Source organism: Mesoplodon densirostris, chromosome 11, assembly GCF_025265405.1.
Source record: "Mesoplodon densirostris isolate mMesDen1 chromosome 11, mMesDen1 primary haplotype, whole genome shotgun sequence".
In the NCBI taxonomy this organism is placed as follows: domain Eukaryota; kingdom Metazoa; phylum Chordata; class Mammalia; order Artiodactyla; family Ziphiidae; genus Mesoplodon; species Mesoplodon densirostris.
Genome location: NC_082671.1, coordinates 6339189 through 6363165, shown reverse-complemented (window position 1 = coordinate 6363165; position 23977 = coordinate 6339189). Strand labels below are relative to the sequence as shown.

The 23977-nt window shown below is 40.9% G+C and overlaps 2 protein-coding genes across 6 annotated transcripts in view; one reads left to right on the top strand and one right to left on the bottom strand.

Moving 5' to 3' along the window:
- Positions 1–358: 358 nt before the first annotated feature.
- On the bottom strand, positions 359–23422 carry RAD51AP1 (RAD51 associated protein 1). Of its 4 annotated transcripts, XR_009533836.1 has the most exons (10): positions 23273–23422; positions 17884–17933; positions 15941–16082; positions 13021–13130; positions 10973–11059; positions 10317–10466; positions 6001–6162; positions 2882–3031; positions 1753–1893; positions 674–757 (listed from the first exon to the last, which is right to left on the bottom strand). XR_009533836.1 is itself a non-coding variant. In XM_060113765.1 (9 exons), the coding sequence occupies exons 1-9, from the start codon at positions 23287–23289 to the stop codon at positions 627–629; spliced, it is 999 nt and encodes a 332-aa protein (XP_059969748.1). In that variant the 5' UTR covers positions 23290–23422; the 3' UTR covers positions 359–626. The 4 variants fall into 4 exon arrangements, 3 of the variants coding, with proteins under 3 accessions (XP_059969748.1, XP_059969749.1, XP_059969750.1); XM_060113765.1 differs by lacking the exon at positions 1753–1893 and having other exon boundaries at positions 359–757; XM_060113767.1 differs by having other exon boundaries at positions 665–1893.
- Positions 23423–23546: 124 nt separating this feature from the next.
- Positions 23547–23977, top strand: part of C11H12orf4 (chromosome 11 C12orf4 homolog) — a 38165-nt gene continuing 37734 nt past the window's right edge. For both annotated transcript variants that reach the window (XM_060112908.1, XM_060112909.1), the window contains exon 1: positions 23547–23821. The gene's annotated coding sequence lies outside the window, so the exon portion shown is untranslated. The remainder of the gene's footprint in view (positions 23822–23977) is intronic.

Here is a 23977-nt window from a genome sequence, read left to right as displayed (position 1 = left end):
TCATAAAATGTCACGAAATTCTATTTGCTACCTAACCATCTACTTCGAAGTAGGAGACATACGCTATAGTATAGCAACTGTTTTAATATGGAAAATTATTCTGAATTCTCAATATAAAAACATTTGGCTAAAATATGAAACATCATTGCAACAAAACTGACAGTGCAGGTTAAGTAACTTATAAGATTTCAGAAATGTCTCCTGGGAGAAATGGGAATTTTCCTTTTGCCAGATAAACTCTACACAGTTAAATTTCAGGTGCCATAAACTAGACAAAGCCAGAAAGAAGCATCGGGCACGTTACCAGGAAAGAACAACATGTAACGGGGACATCCTCCATGTCAAATTGACAGCCACGTAATGACAATGACTTTATTATATACATATAAGGGAAAGACAATATGCTCTTCAGAAGGGAATGACATTCCAAGATAATTCTTATAAACAAACCTCTTACTGAAGTCTCAGAGAGCTTTTCAGAGAACGATCACAAAACAGGTAGAGATCATTTATACAACTTCAAAGGATTCATTTATGTTACAATACCCTCCTCAAATATAAACACAAATATAAACATGCTTATAAAAGTGAGATCTTCTTAATCAAACATTTTCTTGCCACTACACTCAGCTACTAGCAGCATTTGGATGCAAAGGTTTAACTCGTGCTAATCGGGACAAGCCAAGGCGGAGACTCTGAGTTGGAGACTTCACAGACACTCTTGCCAGTGGGCTACGGCTGCTGCTTCCAGACACCGCTGCAAGAAGACAGATCACCTGATGCTGAGAACGTCAGAAATCTCGTACCAAAGGTCAGTTTATAAAACAGAAGAGGCCAAAAAAAGGAGTTAAGCATTTTTTCTGCTATGCAGGTTCTATCAAGTTACATATTAGATCAAAAGAATGGGAAGTACTAAAGAGCAGAAAATATATAGCATTGCATATTTTCAAACATCCTCAGAGGCCAAGGTAATGACACCGAAACTTTAAATGTGAGAGCTAAATAGGAAAGTTAGGAGCAAAGAACACTGATTGTAAAGACATAAAAAAATGAATGGAATTATAATTTCTAAAGTAGTAGCAAAATCTAACGCATTTTTACAAAATTCTACAACTTTTACAAGTACTCCTTATAGAATCTATTTTTTCAAATATCACATAAGTTTAAATATGACAAATACCATTTTTCTTTATTTATACTAGTTTCATTTATGCTACCACTCTAATAGAGGAATCATTTCCAACGAGTATTAAATTTCAGAATTTATCCACATGTATGTTCGTAGCTGATCATGATTTTAGCCGTAATAAGTACAAGTGTGTGTACTTTTTTCATACAAAGGTTTTATGAACATTTCCATGTTTCCAGCCATCTGAATTATCATACTTAGTTGCACATACGTGCCACATATTGATCAAATTCCTACAACAAACTTCTGGGTTGTTTCCAATTTTTCACCACTTTTCTATAAATGGCTATAAAGAAATCACTTACTACTGACCACTTACTACTTTTCCTTCTTTTGAATTCTTTTTAAGGATAAATTCCCAAGATTAGTTCCTAAGTCAAAAGATCGATTTATTTTTATGGCTCCTGTCAAGCTGTCCTGTAAAGGGATTATAAATTTATAATAAATAATTATACCTGCTACCCCACAACCCAGAGTGCATTGGTTGATACAGCTTTATTATTTTCTAGTTTGAGAGGTATAAAACAGTGTTTTATTATTTTAATTTACATTTCCTTGATTACCAGTGAGGCTGCAATTCTTTTCATATTGGTTTCTAGTTGTACTTCTTGGGGGCAGTGGTATGTTATGTCCTTGGCTCATTTTCCCATTGGAATCTTGCTGGTCTTCTCACATTCGTATAAGACAGGAGGCTAGGTGGCAACCTGAGGGTCAAATCCTGCTCTCAGATATACTGTTTGGTCCACATGGTGTTTTAAAAAATCCACTTTTAAGAACTAGGAGGTTTCACACTAAAATCTGTACTTCTGGCTCCTCTTGAAAAACTCAAGACGTGGAAACACGAGGCCCATAATCCTGCATGTTGACAACCAGGTGGAGCAGAGGAAGGGCGGCTTCCTTCCAGAGGGCACGCGCTCTCGAGGGCAGCAACGCCCGCTCACTCACGCTTCCTCCCCAGGCCCGATTCCCTCACCTCTGTCACCTGCCCGGCCCTTCCCCACAATGAATTTATAAGCACTTTGTGTTTTATGACGTGACTCCTTACCCATCAATCCGTTATTTCATTTTTATCTTTTTGCTGATGCTACCTTCAAATTTCTACAGTCATTATATCAATACTTTTAAAATTCTTTTGTTGCGGAGTCACTAATTATTCTCAGAAGAAATACACTAAGGATTATCCTTGAACTGACAAAGCTTCATTATTTCAATAACTAATCTTCCGGGACTTTCCTGGTGGCTTAGTGGTTAAGAATCCGCCTGCCAATGCAGGAGACACGGTTTTGAGCCCTGGTCCAGGAAGATCCCACATGCCGCGAAGCAACCAAGCCCATGCGCCACAACTGATCCTGAGCTTTAGAGCCCGCGAGCCACAACTACTGAGCCCGCAGGCTGCAACTACTGAAGCCTGCACACCCAGAGCCCACACTCTGCAACAAGAGAAGCCACCACGATGAGAAGCCTGCGCACCGCAACGAAGAGTAGCCCCTGTTCGCCGCAATTAGAGAAAGCCCGCGTGCAGCAACGAAGACCCAACACAGCCCCCCAAAATTTTTTTAATAAAATAAAAATAAATTAAAAAAATAATATGAGGAAGTGCTCATATGTAACATTTACAACTAAGAAAAAACAAATCTACTAGTGGTAATTTTCCAAGCCCCTGCCCTTGAGCAGTAAATAAATATACCATACCTGGTGGGACCCACTTAGGTCTCTTGCTTTCAGCTGGAGGACTTCGTATTTGTAACGGCTTCCTTGTTGCCTCTGAAGAAGGAGAAACCTTTTTCGGTGAGGGCCAAGATTCTAACTTGACAGCAGCAGGAGCAGAATCTACTGAAGTCACTTATTTGAAAAATATATATAAAAAAGGGGTCACAGAGGAAGATAAAGTCTAGCATGTATGTGTGAAAATTATCAAGTTACATAAGCTTATAAGAATTAAAGAAGCAGAATCATAAGTTTGAAAAACTCATTAATCAACATTTATTGAGAGTCTAAGAATAGCCATCTTTTATGAGCATTACATGCTAGGAAGTATGGTAAGCATATCATATACATTACCTCTAACCCTTAGAGCAACTCCAATACAGAAGTGACTATCCCTACTGTCAGTTAAGGAAACAGAGGTTAAACAATCTGCCTGTAGTTTGAGAGCTAGTAAGTGTCTGAGTCCAGAGTCCACACTTGTAATCATCACACAATAGTGTCTCATCGGAATATGTCAGTGAGACATTTTATTAGGCTCTAGAAATTTATGGTCCAATCACTAGACTCTAGTAGAAAGGGCAGAAAAGTACAGAGATGCGTACAGTGCAACATGGTGAGAGAGATGACAGACTCTAGAGGCGGTCACGGGGCAGGGAACCTACATCTAGAAGCATCTTGCCGAGGGCAGTGTAAAAGCAGACCACCTAGACGGCTCTGTGGTAACCCAGGTGAGAGGGGATCAGGGCCTGAACTAAGGGGGAGAAAGGAGGGAAAACAGCAGAGTGGATGGCTTTTAGTAATTAGAAGGGGGAGGCATGCTGGAGATGAGGGAATAATCATGATTGGCAAGTTCCTGTCAGGAACACACCATCTGATGGCACCATTTACCCAGAGAATGAACACAGAATGGGAGTGGGTTTGGGTTTTTTGTTTGTTTGTTTTTGATGGAGGGAGGAGAAGCAGAATACAAATTCACTTTCAGATAATGCTTGCTTCGAGATACCTAAGTGGCATCTAACTGCATGTGCATATGAACATTTTCACTATACACTCTTCTTAACGTTAACATCTACATTCTCTAGGTCAGCCCCATCCCACAGACTTTTCTGCCGTGATGGGAACGTTCTGTATTTCGTGTTGTCCAATGCGGTAGCCACAAGCCACATACAGTTAGTGAGCACTTGAAATGTGGTGTGCAAAACCAAGGAACTGACTTTTAAATTTTATCTAATTTAAATTAATTTAAATATGATAGAGCTACTTTGGCTAGTGGCTACCATACTGGACACCATAGCTCTTGCAATTTTCTCTATTCAGGGAAAAATTATAACACCTGCCACGTCAGAGATGCTTAGAGGTTATCAGTACATTAGTGGGACTAGAAATATAATCCATCTTTCCAAATTCTTAATCCCATTATTTAGCTGTTAAACTTTACTTCTAATATTACATAGGAAATTTTCTCAGGAAGCAACTTGCTCCAGGGTATAGGGAAGACTTTAAGCAGCGAACTCCAACGTGGAAACTGAAATTTTATCTTTAGTTTTTAGAATGTTTTGGTGAGAAAGCATAAACAAACATCTGAAGAAAATATGAAATATATTCATGTTAGGTTTTTTCCTATTGTCAATGACTTTTTCCTATCAGTTTGTGGTAGGCAGTCCCTTAAAGAGACCTGTCTCCTAATTCCCAGAATGTGTGCACATGTTACCTTACACAGCAAAGGGACTTAGCAGCTGTGACTAAATTAAGGATCTGGAGATGGGGAGATTATCCTGAATTATCCGATGGCCCCAGTGTACTCACAAGGGTGCTTATAAGTGAAAGTGAGAAGTAGGAGAATGAGAGTTATGTGATGGCTCTGAAGGGAGAAGTGGACCACCTGTCAGAGAGCAGGTGGCCTCTAGAAGCTAGAAAAGGCAGCAAAGGGGGATCTTCTCCCCTTGAACTTCCACAGAGGAACAGAGCTCTGCCAGCAGCTTAATTTTAGCTGAGTGAGGAAAATTTTGAACCTATGACCTGCAGAACAGTAAAGTAATAAATCTGTGTTGATTTAAGCCACTGAATTTGTGATAAATTTTTACAGCAGCAATTGGAAACTAATACACAGCTTTATCTCTAAAAACCCCTACATTTAAAATCTAATTTCTGGAAACCAGATGAATTTGCCAATTGCAAACAAAAAAAACAAAAAACAGAAAACACACCAATTAAAACCTGGCTAATTGAGAATACAGTGGTGGGAGGAATACGACTCAATCAGTACTTAGTTCTCATTTCTTAGTAAGTACTCAGCACCGGTACTCAGCACCATGCTACTTAAGGTGAGAGCAATGCCCACCCTTAATGAATGGGGTCTGAATAATGGAAAGTTTAGTTTCTAACAGTACATATATTAAACAACCAAGACATAAAAATATCTATCAATAAGTAAAACAAAGCAGGTTAAAGGAAGTTATATTTTACAATAATCTATTGTATGTTATGAACTCAAAAATATCCTAACTTCTTTTACACAAGAAACAAATATTCCACGTTCAAGTCGTCACAAATTCCAAAAGTTTTATTGTGAAACTGGTTTCTCCTAACTGAACTCATTCTGAAGAAACCACAGGGCCCTAAACACATGACAAAAGCATTCTCAACTCAAAGACTGAGTCACGTGCAACAGCAGAAAATGAGAATCACGCCAACTTCCCCGTTTAATCGTGTGGAGAAAATGTGGTCTAATGGACAGATTTACACTCGGAATGGACAAGCCTGGGTGCAAATTCTAGCCCCTCGCTTATCAGGTATAAGAATTCCAACCAACGGTTTAACCTCTCGGAGCCTCAGTTTTGTCGCTGTGAAACGCAGGTGACAGGAGCCACTCAGAGGGAGGCCCAGCATGAAGGGAGACAAACAGTCCGTGCTGGGGGGGTGGGGTCAGTGCCCCTATCTGCCCTTCTGCCTTCCCCACCCCAGCCTGCTCTCTTCCACGGACCTTAACAAGAAACGATCGCTGGCAAAAGGTTAAGGAGACTAAAGGCAAAGGTGAGAGAAGCACGGTAAGCAAGCAAGCAAGCATATCCAGTACGAAGTGACGTATGGGGGACTGCTCTTACCCACATCATCCCGTTTGGATTTGGCTTTCTTCTCTTTCTTTTCAACTGGAGATTTCCCTTTCACTTCTTTCTTTTTAATTTCTTTAACTTTACTTTTTCTCACAGTGAAACTTTCGTCATCTTCACTCTCACTAAAATCAGAATCGTCCTCAGAATCCTCACCTGAAACAGAAGATCACATACCTCATCTCTAAAAGGTTCTAAAAAGTGAGGCTTCTGGGACTTCCCTGGCGGTCCAGTGGTTAGGACTCCACGCTTCCACTGCAGGGAGTTCAATCCTAAGATCTAAGATCCCAAACGGCGCTCAGCGTGGCAAAAAAAAAAAAAAAAAAAAAAAATGGTGAGGCTTCTAGTGCCTCCACTTCGTTTTCTGCACCAGATTTTCCAGAGGCAAAACAATGCATGGTGCCTGGGTCTGGATCCTGGCCCCTCCACTGACACGTCGTGTGACCTGAGACAGGTCCCTAACTTCAATGTGCCTCAGTTTCCTATGTATAAAATAGGGAGAACCCTAAAACCTGCATCACAGGGTTGTTGTGCAGATTAAGTGAGTTAATATAGGGAAAGAATAACATCTGGCATATAGCGAACAGAAGAGCATTGCTTGCTATTGCTATTATCATTAATTTCCCATCAGTAATCTTTACTTCTGATTTTACCAGTTTAACTCAGCAACTTTTGAGAAGAACGGCTGGGTATAACATTAGCTGCTCTTCCAAAACGATAACGTTGATGGTAATAATAACCGTATGCCTTTCCTTAATCACACCAACTTCAACATGCCGGAACAGAAACCCACTGGGAATGGAGAAGAGACTGACCGTACCATAACCATCTTAACTGACAATCCTGTGTATGATTTCACCTGGGACACACCTCTGATTTCCCACAAACTCCTTTCTATTCTGCATGGGATGATACAAGCCAGTGATGGAATGTGTTAAGTAGCTACAGCTTCTGGAAAAAAGCATAGAGAATACTCGAGAGTTAAGCAATGATTCTTCTATTTTTCGGGGGAAGAGAGGATCAGAAAATCATGTCCTGTAAATACTAAACTGTGAAAATTAAGTGTAAATAAGGATTAGCCCTATATTCATAAAAAACCTTTTTACACTTTTTTATACATTATTACAAATGCAGTACATGCTTACTGTAGAAGATGCCGACCATACCAAAAAAGTATTAAGGAAGAAGAAAGCCCACTCCCTCATCTCCTCACTCAGAGATAAACACTGTCATACCCACCATATATAATATCTACCTATCTATATGGAATAATATATTTTATGTAAAATATATATATATATATGAAAATTTTCAAACATACACAACAGTAGATAATAATAAACTACCACCCAGATTCAACAATCATCAACATTTTGCAACATTTGTTTCATCTACCTATCTTCTCTTCCCTTTCCTTCTCAGAGTATATAAAAATAAACCCAAGACACTGCATTATTACATTTCCACATACTTCAGAATGCATCTCTAAAAAACACGGACTTATAAAAAACACGTCATTATCATATCTAACGATATCAACAATAGTTTCTTGGAATCATCTTCTATCCAGCCCATATTAATCACTTTTAATATAGAGCAATATCCCATCCCTTTTCCTCCCATGCCTTTGACATGTTGAAGCAACCAGGTCAGTTGTCCTATGGAATGTCCTACATTCTGGATTGGTCTGTTTTCTTCCTCATGGTATCACTTAACTAACTCTTGCATTTCCTGTGAGCTGGAATTTTCTCAAGGCTCAATTAGAATCAAGCTCACATTATTATTATTACTTTTTTGGGCAAGAATACACATCACAGGTGATGCTCTGTTCTCCATATTATGTCAGTCATATCAGAAAGCACAGAATGTATGGCTGCCCCACTCCTGGCTGGTTCAGCTGACGCCAGCCTGAATTCTCCATTGTAAAGATCCTCGTCAGCCTTCTATTGATGATCTTTGCCTAAATCAACAATGTCATTACAATCTTCAAATTGTGACGTCCTTATTCTATCACTCTTCCCACACAAATAAAATTTTAAAAACAGATAATCAACCCATGTATTCACATAATAGTTACCGTGTTATACAGAATTCACCATATAAGGTCAGCAGATCACATGAAGGCCGCTATAAATAGTACCTTGCGAAATCAAATAATTATTTCTGGATTCCCAAGAGGATCTAGGTTCAGGGAGGGCAAGCAGTGGAGAAGTTTCTCCAAAATTTCAGACTATAGAATCTAGGAGGATACAGCTTCCTATAACCCCAATAGTTATGGTATCTCATGTGTTCTTTTCTTGGCTTGAGAGGAGAAGCAGGCTATAATATAAACTGTAGGAGCAGGCTATAATGCTATTTAAATAAACTGGAGGTGGGGAAATGGAGTTCCCAGAATCCCAAGTCACTAGCATCTCATACTGGGAAATCTGGAAGGCCCAGACACTCAGGTTATAGATTTGGGGTATCTTTAGATGTCCTTAAGAAAAGCCTTGATTCTCTCCATTTTCACTTTTCTTTTCCCACTGAAGGTCACAGAAGTTCCTTTCTCTTCTCATCTAGGGTGAGCCAGTGAAGGAGGAAAACTCTGAAATGTCACTTAAAGAAGGGACCCTGTCCCAGATAACTCAGGTTGTCTGAAATGAATCCAGCAGCGCATTCAAGTATAATAAACAACCAGCTCTGGGGGGATGGGAGAGTGAGTCATTCTTGGCTCAGGGCAGATGGAAATAAACTGGTAGTACTGCTCCTTGAAGGACACTGAGTGTATCAGGGAACATGTCTGTCCTTCCATTTAAGGTAAAGCAGGCTTGAGACCCTTCACGATCTGGCACCAGGCAGCCTCTCCAACCTCCATCACATTCTGCCTTCCCTGCAAACCTCACTGAACTCTGTGTGTGTGTGTGTGTGTGTTTCTACGTCTTTTTCTTTTGTTTCTTCCAGTTTTATTGAGATATAACTGACATGCAGCACTGTGTAAGTTTAAGGTGTATAACATAACGATGTGACTTACGTTCATCATGAAGTGACCATCACAAGAAGTCTGGTGAACCTCCATCATCTCGCAGACACAAGATTAAAGAAATCGAAAAAAATGTTTTCCTTGTGATGAGAACTCTTAGGATTTACTCTCTTAACTTTCATATGAAACACAGAGCTGTGCTCATCGTCTTCATCCTGTTGTACGTTATATCCCTAGTGCTTATTTATCTTATAGCTGCACGTGTGTACTTACTGACTGCCTCCATCCCATTCCCCCTCCCCCAACACCTGCCTCTGGTAACCACAACCCTGATCTCTTTTTCCATGAGTTTGTCTGTGAAGTATAATTGACCTACAACACTGTGTTAGCTCCTGGTACACAACACAGTGATTCGCTATTTCTATACATTTCACAATGATCACCGCAATAAGCTAGTTACCATCTGTCACTACACAAAGATATTACATAATTATTGAGTATATTCCCCACACTGTACCTTCCATGACTCATTTAATTTGCAACTGGAAGTCTGTCCCTCTTAATCTCCCTCAACTATTTCTTTCCTCTCCCCACCCTCCTCCCCTCAGGCAACCACCTGTTTGTCCTCTGTATCTGTAACTGTTTCTGTTTTGTTGTTTGATCATTTGTTTTGTTTTTTAGATTCCACATATAAGTGAAATCATACAGTTTTTGTCTTTCTCTGTCTGACTTATTTCACTTAGCACAATGCCCTCTAGGTCCACCCATGTTGCTGCAAATGGCATGTTTTCTATGGCTGAGTAATAGTCACTGTGTGTGTGTGTGTGTGTGTGTGTGTGTGTGTGTGGACACACACATATACCACATCCTCTTTATCCCTTCATCTACTGACGGGCACTTAGGTTGCTTTCACATCTTGGCTACTGTGAATAATGCTGCAGTGCACATGCGGGTGCAGATATCTTTTCTAATTAGTGCTTTTGTTTTCTTTGGATAAATACTCAGGAGTGGAACTGCTGGATCCTGAGGTGGTCCTAGTTTTAGCTTTTTGAGGAACCTCCAGCGCCACTGAGCTCTTGTATGTGCACTTGCCTGTTCTCCTGTTTATGCCCTTTTATCAGTCAGAAGTGCTATTTCACCCCTAAATGCTACTCATTTTTTAAGGCACAGCTTAAAGGTCACCTCCAGATAAAGCTTTTCCCCCAAATGCCATAGCTGAATTGAACTGTCCTGTGTATTCCTCAAGTTTGCAGACACCAAACGTTTAGCAGTGCTTTGCATACGTTCATGGTCTCCAAGAACTTTCTACTGACTCTCCATAGGGTTAATTTTGAGTTAGGACATAACCTACCAGTTGCAAAGTCTGGTTCGGAGTCATCGGCACCGTCGCCGTCACTGTTTTCCAAAAGAATCTTCCTCTGCTGGACCACGGCTTGGGAAGCTGCTTTTCTTCTCCGCTGAGAACCCTGGGAATCATCCTCCTCCGTGATCTTATCCAGATCTTCAGGATAAAAAAAAAAATCAACGAAACTTTTTGTGCCAGGTAACATTTAAAGAACTGTGGAGTAGACTTCTAGTACACCTGCTCTTTTTATTTGCCCAGCTTTGTCCTTCCTGTGTTTCTAGTAACAGACCACACAGCCCAATCTGGGTCAATCATAATACATCAGTCTCCTGGCAACAGTCTGAGTTAAGCAAAAGTCCAAGGCCCACACTGGAAGAGTCTTTCCCCAAGAATTTTCAAAATGGAGCTGGGAAGATAGAGCCCCTTTCTTCAGTGTTCAACTGATGTCAACTAGAAGCCATGGGTAGTCGTGACCCTCCACCAGGGAAGAAACTGGGTCTGCAGTTAAAAGAGAGGAAAACTGAAACAGAAAGAAACAAGGGAGAAGGGGTGAAGAGAACCTTCACAAATGTGAACACCTTGGTTCTAGTTACAGTTTCAGGAATTTCAATAAGAGTTAGAAAATGTCGATGGAAAAAATATTATGAATATCAAAAACTTACCTAAGTAATCACTGGCTACACTGCAGTTGGAGATATGAGGAGGTTTACTCACTGCTTCTGTTTCACTATTGCCATGTTTGTCAATGGCTAAATATAAGGAAGAAGAAAGCACCCTAATCAACCAATGTCTAGAAATCGGAAGATAAGTGCTAAAATCTAATACCATTTAGATACAGATAAATGATCCAGACCAGGGGTCCCCAACCCCTGGGCTGTGGACTGGTGCCAGTCCGCAGCCTGTTAGGAACTGGGCCACACAGCAGGAGGGGAGCGGCGAGTGAGCGAAGCTGCATCTGTATTTACAGCCGCTCCCTATCCCTGCCCACCGCTCGCATTACCGCCTGAACCATTCTCCCCCTCCCCACCGTGGAAAAACTGTTTTCCACAAAACCGGTCCCTGGCACCAAAAAGGTCGGGGACCGCTGATCCAGGTTCAAACTAGCACAGTGACTTTACTTGGCGAGGCTAACATACGGTTAGGAAGTTTTGGCTCTGAAATCACACAAACTTTAATCAGACTTAAGTTCAAATTCAGGCTCTTAAATCGGCAATATACCAGGGGAAAGTTGCTTATCCTCTACAAGACTTAATCTCCTCATCTATAATGTGGAGATAAAAACAGTCTGGGGGGCTTCCCTGGTGGTGCCGTAGTTGAGAATCCGCCTGCCAATGCAGGGGACACGGGTTTGAGCCCTGGTCCGGGAAGATCCCACATGCCACGGAGCAACGAAGCCCGTGTGCCACGACTACTGAGCCTGCGCTCTAGAGTCCACGAGCCACAACTACTGAGCCCGTGTGCCACAACTGCTGAAGCCTGTATGCCTAAAGCCCGTGCTCCGCAACCAGAGAAGCCACCGCAGTGAGAAGCCCGCGCACCGCAAGGAAGAGCAGCCCCGGCTCGCCGAAACTAGAGAAAGCCCACGCACAGCAACGAAGACCCGACGCAGCCAAAAAAACCCAAAAACCCAAAAAAAAAAAAACAGTGTGGGGATTAAATGAGGCTATTGTGGGGAATTAAATATTGACTGAATGTGGAAATTGCTTATTGTGGTGCCCAGCACAAAGGAAACAGTGGTCAAACATTAACTATCATTTCTGTGTAGGCAGATCCACGCTTTTACTAATGTAAAGCCTCTTCAATCATTATCACAACTTTAAAATGATCTAGAGTATTTTAAGAGAACTTTAAGTCATGATGATTGGTATTACTACTCTTGGAGAAGTGGTACTTCCAAGGAAACCTGGCTATACGATGCCACGATCTCTTACAGGAAAGAGATTTTCATTTTCTCAGTTTTAGATCCATGACAATTCTCTTTTTCAGTTTCTTTGACGCCTGATTACTAAAAGGGCCCCCGAATCCACACTATCTCACTTATTTTCAAACAGGAAGCACTACTGACTTAAACATCTATACCCCTAAATAAGCAAATGGGCTGAAAATATCCTCCAAGATAAAAGAAGTTAGGCCAAAGCAGTTTAATCCAAAAAGCAACCAAGCAATTTTAATGTCTTTTCCGGGAATAATGATTGCTGCTTCTCCAGAATATCAATATTGCCATCTGCTGACCAATTGCCAGAAAAATCCACAGATAAAGCCAGCAGTCATAAATCTATCAAGTCTACTGAGCTTGCTAACCAAATTAGTACCTTTAGCCTCTGTAAAAAATAAAAATGACCACCATTAGATTATGTTTAACTAATCTGAATTTGGAGAGGAAGAAGGTGGATTGTTCGGATGTATAGGTCAATTTATTGGATCATGAAATTAAATTTTCACTGCATATAAAGATGAACTTTGGACATGCAGGGTCATAGTCCACGTCCTCCGGTTGAATCTGAGTGTTAGGCAGCAGAGAGGTATTTATGTGTGGATGAGATTTATGCAACAGAATAAACAACTGAATCCAACGGCACCCTCTGCAAATTGTTCCTTTTTTAGTCCAAAGTTTTAAAACTACATTCTTCCCTCTGCAAAGGCTCATCCAACGAAATGATTACAAAAGCAATAAGAAGGCTTTAAAGATAATTATCAAAAATAAAGTTACTTTTATCTTGAGACTCCTCCACATCAATGGTGACGGCTGGAAGTTCCTTCACTGATAAAGCCAGTGCGACTTCTAGGTCTCTCTGGTAGAGCTTATCATCTAAAGGCATTCTAAAATAGACACACAAATAATAATGAGCTTGTAAACTATCAATCTCAACTAAAATCTGAGATTTTCCTCAGTGACTAAGAGTCTCTTTCCAACCTCAGAAAGATGTTCTTCAAAAATAATCATGATCATAATTGCTCCTTAACGTTAAGCCTCCCGAAATGTTAAGTGTCATGTTGGACCCAGCAGAACAGATTTGAAATAGGAGCATCACGTGACAATGTCCATTTCATTGTGATGTCTCTTCCTCACCACCAGCTCCGTCCAGGTGGGAAGCACCTGCCCAGCTGAGAACGGACGTGGCTCAAACATCACTTCCACTTAGAAATGTTCCTTGACCTCACCCACACCTCTTTAGACAGCTGTTATAGCTCCTTTATTAAATTGAAATTACTTTTTTTTTTACATCTGTTCCACCCAATCTGGATTTTGACAAATATTTCAGCAAGTACTTACTCTGTGCGGCATTGCACTAGACAGGATATTAAAAGTGCCCTCAAAAAGTCTGCAGTTAATGAGGAGGTAGGAAAACAAGTCCCATAATAATTACCCTATATAAAAAGATTACCACGTCTCCTGTTCAAGGTGGTCAAGAGTGCTATAGTGCTTAAGAGGAAGAGAAAGCAAAGAAAGGTTTGAAAAGGTCTGAAGGTAAGAAAAGGCTATGTAAAGGAGGTAATACTGAGATGCACCTTGAAGGATTTATTTTTTAAAATAACAATTTTATTGAGATGTAAGTCACACAGTATAAAATCCACCCTTTTGAAGCATACAATTCAGCAGCTTTTAGTATATTCAGAGAGCTGTGAAAGCATCACCACTATGTAATTTCAGAACACTGTCATCAGCCCAAAAAGAAACCTCATATCCACTAGCAGTCAGTCCCCGTTTCCCCCTCCCTAACATCTGGCAACCACTAATCTACTTTCTGTTTCTGTGGACTTGTCTATTCCAGACATGTCGTATTACTGGAACCATATAATATGTGGCCTTTTGTGCCAGGCTTCTTTGGCTCCCTACAATGTTTTCAAGGTTCATCCATATTGCACAATATATCAGTACTTCATTTCTCTCTTTTTTTTTAACATCTTTATTGGAGTATAATTGCTTTACAGTGGTGTGTTAGTTTCTGCTTTATAACAAAGTGAATCAGCTATGCATATACATATGTCCCCTTATCTCCTCACTCTTGCGTCTCCCACCCCTCCAGGTGGTCACAAAGCACCGAGCTGACCTCCCTGTGCTATGCGGCTGCTTCCCACTAGCTATCTGTTTTACATTTGGTAGTGTATATATGTCCATGCCACTCTCTCACTTCGTCCCAGCTTCCCCTTCCCCCTCCCTGTACTTCATTTCTGTTTATTGCTGAATAATATTCCACTGTATGGATATATCACATTTCACTTATCCAGTCATTGGTTGATAAACATTTGGATGACTTCCATTTTTTTGGCTATTATGAATAATGCTCCTATAGATATTCATGTACAGGTTTTTGTGTGGGCATAGATTTTTATTTCTCTGGGGTATATACCTAGGCTGGGTCATATAATAACTGTTTATTTCAAGGAACTGCTACTCTGTTGTCCAATGTGGCTGCACCATTTTGTATTTGCAGCAGCAATGTGTGAGGGTTTCCATTTCTCCACATCCTCCTCAACACTTGCTATTGTCTGTCCTTATGCTTACAGCCATCCCTCTGGGCGTGACATGTTATCTTATTGTGGTTTTGATTTGTATTTCCCTGATGGCTAGGGATGTTGAGCATCTTTTCACGTGCTATCAGCCATTTGTATATATTCTTTAAAGAAGTGTCTATTCAAGTCCTTTGCCCATTTCTAACTTGGGTCATTATTCTTTTTATTGTTGGACTGTAAGAGTTCACTATATATTCAGATACAAGTCCCTAATGGGTTCTATGATTTGCAAATATTTTCTCCCATCCATGGGTTGTTTTGTTAACTATATTTTAAAGGTAGTACAAGAAGCTCAAAAACAAAAAAGAAAAAAGTAAGGAGAAGGACACGGGCTAAGTCTCTCTATGTTAATTAACTTTCCTCACATTTATTGTAGCAGTAAAGCATCACACGTCCTACGTTCCATTTGTCAGTATCCCTCCTCCCCATAGTGCAAGCCTCTTGGGGCTTCCTTCCCTCATTTTACCCTCTCTCTTGGTACTGACTAATGGAACTCCAGGGTGAGTCTAGAAACCACAGGTCCTGCTCACTGCTGGACAAAACTCAGTAACATAAAGAGAAAATATTTTTTATCTCTAGAAAAATACATGGTTTAACTTTTTTCTTCCAGTTTTACTGACATATAATTGACATCCAGCACTGTATAAGTTTAAGGTGTACATTACAGTGAGTCACAGTGATCTGACTTACATGCATCATGCAATGATGACCACAAGAAGTCTAGGGAACATCCATCATCTCATATGTTACAGATACGTGGTTTTAAATCTCATAAAACTGTCCTGACAAATGTAATTTTTAACAAAGTAGTCTTGTAAAACCTGAGGACTGCAGAGACAGGTACTAGGTCTTGTAAATGCAAGTCATACCTTCTAAACTTGGTAATTATGATTGTCTTAATACTTAAATGGATATTTTCTCATACATTTGTGAACTTAAAGAAGTTCGGAAAGTCAGAAGGGGATTAATGGTACATCCTTGTTCTCCTACATGCACTAAATAAAATAAGACCCATGATGGCTGCTCAAATTCCAATTCAGACCAGGAATTTGAATTTATCTCTCTTTTAAATTAACACACCTAATGTCATATTTACTGTATGTCTTACCTCTCACCTTTTTTTAGGGGTTTTCTCTTGTAGTGGGATGTCTTTTTCCTGGAGATTCTTCAGTTTAGGTTCTGGTTTTTCTAGTTTTAACTCCCTTTGTGTAGTTCTGGATTTTTTATTTAACGGTGCAGTTGCAGGAACAAAATCATCTATTCATGTGTGAATTAAAAATAAAAGAACATATTAAATTGCTTTTCCTTAGGAAGAAATAAATAAAATTACTTTCTTGGTAGCTGAGGTTCATTACCATGTGTGTTCAAGTTTTAAAGATAAGCAAATTGGGGCTTCCCTGGTGGCACAGTGGTTGAGAATCCACCTGTCAATGCAGGGGACTCGGGTTCGAGCCCTGGTCCGGGAAGATCCCACATGCCGCGGAGCAACTAAGCCTTGCACCACGACTACTGAGCCTGCGCTCTAGAGCCCGCATGCCACAACTACTGAAGCCCGCATGCCTAGAGCCCGTGCTCTGCAACAAGAGAAGCCACCGCAATGAGAAGCCTGCGCACAGCAACGAAGAGTAGTCCCAGCTCGCCGCAACTAGAGAAAGCCCGGTAGCAACGAAGACCCAACACAGCCAAAAATAAATAAATTAATTAAAAAAAGAAAAAAAGCAAAGACAAGCAAATTGTTTGCTTTCCACAGCTTAAAAAATACTGTTGGTATACTGTTTGTCTTTATTCTCCCTCAAGCTTTTCAACTTTGTTTTAGTGGCCTTGATTTTTTAAAATATCAATCTATCAAAAACTAATCCCCCAAAAACCTGCAAAGGCAACTAAGCTAGTATGTGTAAGTGGCAAAGAAAAGAACAATTAATTAAAAATCTGCAAAACCATTAGAAAAATTATTAAAATTCCCTTTATAATTTTATCATATTGACAAGTGGAAGAAAATGATTTTTGGCAAAGGGATGCTCTTTTCCAGCCCATTCTGTTCTCCCAGTCTTCTGCACTACCAATCCTCAGAAGTGAGGTAGTTCTTCTGTTGACACTCAAGCTAAGACTGCTGCTCTAGCATTCTAACTCATACATGACACATGTATGGATACCTTCATGTGCGTGTAGTCTGAATCACGCACTTTCGCATTTATTAATACCTGTCGTCTCTTTTATGCTTCCCCAGGTAGGAATATAATACTTTGTGACTCGCCCCCCACCCCCATGCCACAGTCTCCAGAATACAACCAGCAATTTATAACAATTTAGTGACAGATTGATGACAATAATTAAAAAGCTAGAAGTTATACCCTATGCTCTTTTCTCCCAAGTATTAGACACATGTAAGACTGGGCTCAAGGTGAAAACCAGATTCCTTCAAACAGAGGAATTACTAAATATCTGACCTGCAGAAAACTCCAATGGTCTAAGAAAGAAACACAAAACTTACCTTTAAGTATAATGTAATCTAACAATGTTTCTCAAACTTTTTGACCAAAGTTCTCTTAATAGCAGAGACAAGCAAATATATATATATATATATATATATATATATATATATTTTATATATATATATATATATATATAAAACACAATAGGGTAAAGCTCATGCCTGAGCTTTCTTCAATGTCTTGTTTTATTGTACAATTAACGGGGATTTCACATTATATTCTGTAACACATTTGTGTCTCAGAAAGTGTGTTCTTCTTAGAGGAAGGGATAAAAGGGTACAAATCCCACAGTGAGAAACATGGACCTCACAGAGTTTAGATCTAAGAAGCCATTTTACCTTGCCCTATTTGGTTATGATCTATGCCAATAATTCTTGTCAGTATAATTATCAACATAAGTATCCTAAGTGCTTAGAATATTATTTTTCCAGGCCTACCTCATACGCAATTGGTACTAACCATATTTTAGCCATACACACACACACACACACACACACACACATCCTATAAATTGTGAGGAAATAAATTTCCAAATGTTTAAAGAAGGCATAAGAAGCTCTACTTACCATCACTATCAGAGTCCTCAAACTGGGAGTAATTGACTGGCTTCTTGTGCCTGTAATGAAAACAGAAATTTTCATTTACACAAATGTCAATTTCTCACCTCCATTCTTTAAGGTCATGAATAGTCTTGAGTAAATAAAAATATGTTTGGATTCCCTTAAGAATATATAAATTAAGGCCCTGAACCAAGATGGCAGAGCGGAAGGACGTGCTTTCACTCCCTCTTGCGACAACACCAGAATCACAACTAACTGCTGAACCATCATCGACAGGAAGACACTGGAACTCAGCAAAAAGATACCCCACATCCAAAGACAAAGGAGAAGCCACAATGAGATGGTAGGAGGGGCACAATCACCATAAAATCAAATCCCATAACTGCTGGGTGGGTGACTCACAGACTGGAGAACACTTATAACACAGAAGTCCACCCACTGGAGTGAAGGTTCTGAGCCCCACGTCAGGCTTCCCAACCTGGGGGTCTGCCAATGGGAGGAGGAATTCCCAGAGAATCAGACTTTGAAGGTTAGCGGGATTTGATTGCAGGACTTCAACAGGACTGGGGGAAACAGAGACTCCATTCTTAGAGGGCACACACAAAGTAGTGTGCGCATCAGGACCCAGGGGAAGGAGCAGTGACCCCAGGGGAGACTGAACCAGACCTACCTGCTAGTGTTGGAGGGTCTCCTGCAGAGGCAGGAGGTGGCTGTGTCTCACCCTGAGCACAAGGACACTGGCAGCAGAAGTTCTGGGAAGTACTCCTTGGCGTGGGCCCTCCCAGAGTCCGCCATTAGCCCCAACAAAGAGCCTAGGTAGGCTCCAGTGTTGGGTTGCCTCAGGCCAAAAAACCAACAGGGAGGGAACCCAGCCCCACCCATCAGCAGACAAGTGGATTCAAGTTTTATTGAGCTCTGCCCACCAGAGCAACAGCCAGCTCTACCCACCACCAGTCCCTCCCATCAGGAAACTTGCACAAGCCTCTTAGATAGCCTCATCCACCAGACAGCAGACAGCAGAAGCAAGAAGAACTACAATCCTGCAGCCTGTGGAACAAAAACCACATTCACAGAAAGACAGAAAGATAAAAAGGCAGAGGGCTATGTACCAGATGAAGGAACAAGATAAAACCCCAGAAAACCAACTAAATGAAATGGAGATAGGCAATCTTCCAGAAAAAGAATTCAGAATAATGATAGTGAAGATGATCCAGGACCTCGGAAAAAGAATGGAGGCAGAGATGGAGAAGATGCAAGAAACGTTTAACAAAGAACTAGAAGAATTAAGGAACAAACATCTAGAAGAATTAAAGAACAAACAAACAGAGATGGACAATACAACAAATGACCCAATTTCATTCCTTTTTATGGCTGAGTAATATTCCATTGTATATATGTACCACAACTTCTTTATCCATTTGTCTGTCGATGGGCATTTAGGTTGCTTCCATGACCTGGCTATTGTAAATAGTGTTGCAGTGAACACTGGGGTGCATGTGTCTTTTTGAATTATGGTTTACTCTGGGTATATGCCCAGTATTGGGATTGCTGGATCATATGGTAATTCTATTTTTAGTTTTTTGAGGAACCTACATACTGTTCTCCATAATGGCTGTATTAATTTACATTCCCACCAACAGTGCAGGAGGGTTCCCTTTTCTCCACAGCCTCTCCAGCATTTGTTGTTTGTAGATTTTCTGATGATGCTCATTCTAACTGGTGTGAGGTGATACCTCATTGTAATTTTGATTTGTATTTCTCTAATAATTAGTGATATTGAGCAGCTTTTCATGTGCCTCTTGGCCATCTGTTTGTTTGCAATACAATAACAATACAATACAATACAATACAATACAATACAATACAATCAATACAATAACTGAAATGAAAACTACACTAGAAGGAATCAATAGCAGAATAACTGAGGCAGAAGAACAGATAAGTGACCTGGAAGACAGAATGGTGGAATTTACTGCCACGGAACAGAATAAAGAAAAAAGAATGAAAAGAAATGAAGACAGCCTCAGAGACCTCTGGGACAACATTATATGCAACAACATTCACATTATAGGGGTCCATTTGTTGAGACGTGGATGGATCTAGAGACTGTCATATAGAGTGAAGTAAGTCAGAAAGAGAAAAACAAATATCGTATATTAATGCATATATGTGGGACCTAGAAAAATGGTACAGATGAACCGGTTTGCAGGGCAGAAATTGAGACACAGACGTAGAGAACAAACATATGGACACCAAGAGGGGGAAAGTGGCGGGGGGTTGGGGGTGGGATGAATTGGGAGATTGGGATTCACATGTATACATTGATGTGTATAAAATGCATAACTAATAAGACCCTGTTGTATAAAAAAATAAATAAAATAAAATTCAAAAATTAAAAAAAGATGTAGGGAAATGAGCAGTAAAAAAAAAGAATATATAAATTAAAAACATGATTTACATTTTACAGCAAGGATTTAGCATTAGCTGAAAAAGATGTAACTATACTGGATGTACCTGATAAGGAAGAAAGTTAATTTAGATAACACATAAAGTAAGAATAATCAATATAATTATCACTCAAAGTTTATACAGTGTTTAATTGCTGTTGGGCATTTAGAAGTTCCTATTGTATGTATTCTTTTGTTTTATACATGAATTCTGTCTTCCCTATTAGATTATAAACTTCTTGACACTGAAAGCCATTTTCTTTTATCTCCCACAATATTAAATAATGTTCATTATGCAATGGACATTTAAAACATGGTGAGTGTCTTTGTACTTGACACCTGAAAACGAACTACTTTAGAGGGCAATATACAGTATATTACACTACTTTAGAGGGCAGTAGAAGAAAGTGATATTCAAAGTGAATAAAATAATTTCCTTCCTCCTTCCCCTGCACTAAATGAAACTCTAGTTTTCATTTTTATCTTCTGCCAAGTACCCAAGTGTGAATAACCCAGTTTGTCAGTCAGTTGTTCTTTCAAGTGAAAATGGTGTTCTATGAAAAAGAGGCTCACAACTCAAACAACCTCACAAGTTGTTTTTCTTAAGACAACCATCATAGATGTGAGTGCTTTATGCGTCCTTCTCATCATCGCCTCAGACAGGATATTAAAGCCAAGCATATTCTTGTTAAAAATAGAGTTGCCAGGGCTTCCCTGGTGGCGCAGTGGTTGGGAGTTTGCCTGCTAGTGCAGGGGACGCGGGTTCGAGCCCCGGTCTGGGAAGATCCCACATGCCGCGGAGCGACTAGGCCCGTGAGCCACGACTACTGAGCCTGCGCGTCTGGAGCCTGTGCTCCGCAACAAGAGGCCACGATAGTGAGAGGCCCGCACACCGCGATGAAGAGTGGCCCCCGCTTGCCACAACTAGAGAAAGCCCTCGCACAGAAACGAAGACGCAACACAGCAAAAAAAAAAAAGTCTTTATAAAAAAAAAAAAAATAGAGTTGCCATATGATCCAGCAATCCCACTCCTGGGCATATACCTGGAGAAAACCATAATTCAAAAAGATACATGTACCAAAATGTTCATTGCAGCTCTATTCACAATAGCCCGGAGCTGGAAACAACCTAAGTGTCCATCATCGGATGAATGGATAAAGAAGATGTGGCACATATATACAATGGAATATTACTCAGCCATAAAAAGAAACGAAACTGAGCTATTTGTAATGAGGTGGATAGACCTAGAGTCTGTCATACAGAGTGAAGTAAGTCAGAAAGAGAAAGACAAATACCGTATGCTAACACATATATATGGAATATAAGAAAAAAAAATGTCATGAAGAACCTAGGGGTAAAACGGGAATAAAGATACAGACCTACTTGAGAATGGACTTGAGGATATGGGGAGGGGGAAGGGTAAGCTGTGACAAAGCGAAAGAGAGGCATGGACATATATACACTACCAAACGTAGGGTAGATAGATAGTGGGAAGCAGCCGCAGAGCACAGGGAGATCAGCTCGGTGCTTTGTGACTGCCTGGAGGGGAGGGATGGGGAGGGTGGGAGGGAGGGAGATGCATGAGGGAGGGGATGTGGGAACAGATGTATATGTATGACTGATTCACTTTGTTATAAAGCAGAAACTAATAAAAAAAAATGGAAAAAAGAAAAAAGAAAAAAAAAAAAAAAAGAAAAGATACATGCACCCCAATGTCCATAGCAGCACTACTTACAATAGCCAAGGCATGGAAGCAACCTAAATGTCCACCGACAGATGAATGTATGAAGAAGTGTGGTATACATATACAATGGAATATTACTCAGCCGTCAACAAGAATGAAATAATGACATTTGCAGCAACATGGCTGGACCTAGAGATTATGATACTAAGTGAAGTAAGTCAGAAAAAGAAAGACAAAAACCATATGATATCACTTATATGTGGAATCTAAAATATGATACAAATGAACTTACTTACAAAACAGAAACAGACTCAGACATAGAAAACAAACATGGTTACCAAAGGGGAAAGGGGATGGGGAGGGATAAATTAGGAGTTTGGGATTAGCAGGTGCAAACTACTATAAATAAAATAGATAAGGACCTACTGTATAGCACAGGGAGCTATATTCAACATCCTGTAATAGACCAGAATGGAAAAGAATATGAAAAAGTATGTACACCAGAAACACATTATAAATAATTATACTTCGATAGAATTTTTTTAAAATTAAAATTAAAGTAGGGCTTTCCTCCTTCTCACTCTCTCACATTGCCATGTTCATTTTCCGTCTCCTAACTTCATCCCTTGACTAGACTGCAACCTCCAGCACCTAGTAAATATATGTATCTAGTAAATATATACCTCCAGCACAAAAGTAAATATATTCAAAACTCTACTAAATGAACGGCTGACCCTAGGCCTCCATGGTGCTCAACTGAGATTAACTGGAGGAACAGTTTCAAACAGTACATTTAATGGAAAACACAGAGGATCTGGCGCCAGCTGGCTGAGGTTTGCGTGTTATCCTGTAACTTACTAGCTGTGTGACTCAGCTAAACTGGCTTTCGTGCCCAGAATTTTAAATTGATAAAATAGGGAGACCCAAACTTTCTATCTCAAAGAAGTATAGGGACGAACAAATGAAATAACACGTAAGCAGGAGCATGGTGAAATGCAAAGCGCTGTAACCAGGCCTTATTTGAACGGGGTGGGTTAAAAAAACGGCAGTAACTGTCAAAGGAGCCAAGAGAAGGAAACAGCTTGGATGCTAGGACCTTTCCGAGGAGCGGCAGCTCTCACTGGAGTCTAGAGCGTTTAGCTGTAGGTCCCACCATCGCTACCCTGGTCCTCGGGCCCTTCCCTCCATCCCATACAGGTGACGCGGCCTACAGCGTCCTCCTGCCTTTCCTCCCCATCCGCGCCGGATGCCATAAACTACTCACCTCGCAGGCCGCACCATGGTCCCCTCCAAGGCTGGAAACCTGCAGCTCGCAGGCTCCTGTCGGCAGCGGCGGCGGCCGTTCCAATTCCCGCGCAAAACCAGACTTGAAGCTCCCCGTCCTGCCGCCAGTCCTCCAATCCTCTCCCGCCATCCCCGCGGGCGCGCACGCGCTCTGAGAAGCGCGCGTTAGTTCCCGCCCCCTCCAAGCACCGCCCTTCCGCATCCGGTCTACCAGAGCCGAGCTGGTGCTTCGCCGCTGCACTTTCGTCACGACGGTGACCTCTGCGCCGTCTCTGAAATGGACAATAACAGTAGAAATACACTTTCTTACACTTTTTAAATGATTCAACTAGGTATTATGGAACAAGGGGACACTTAGACCGAGGAATTTTCCACGGGGTGCCGGGAAAGAGGAAAAGATGCGGACGAATCTGCCGGAGCTGATCTTCCGGCTGTTAAAAACAAGGCGGCGGTCAGCTGACGGTTCCTGCACCGGGGCTGGTTGACAGCGCCGGGTGTGCCGACAGCAGGAGACTCGGAACGAGGGGAGGTGAGCCCGCGACCGGAGGGAGGAAGCCCCCTCAGACCGAAACCCTCTAACTGGGGGCTGATCCCTTCACTCGGCCGTGGCTTCTCGGCTCTTTGTCTGCCCTCCCTTCCCTGACTCATTTAAGCCTCAGAACCTCCACTCGACTGGGGCTGCATG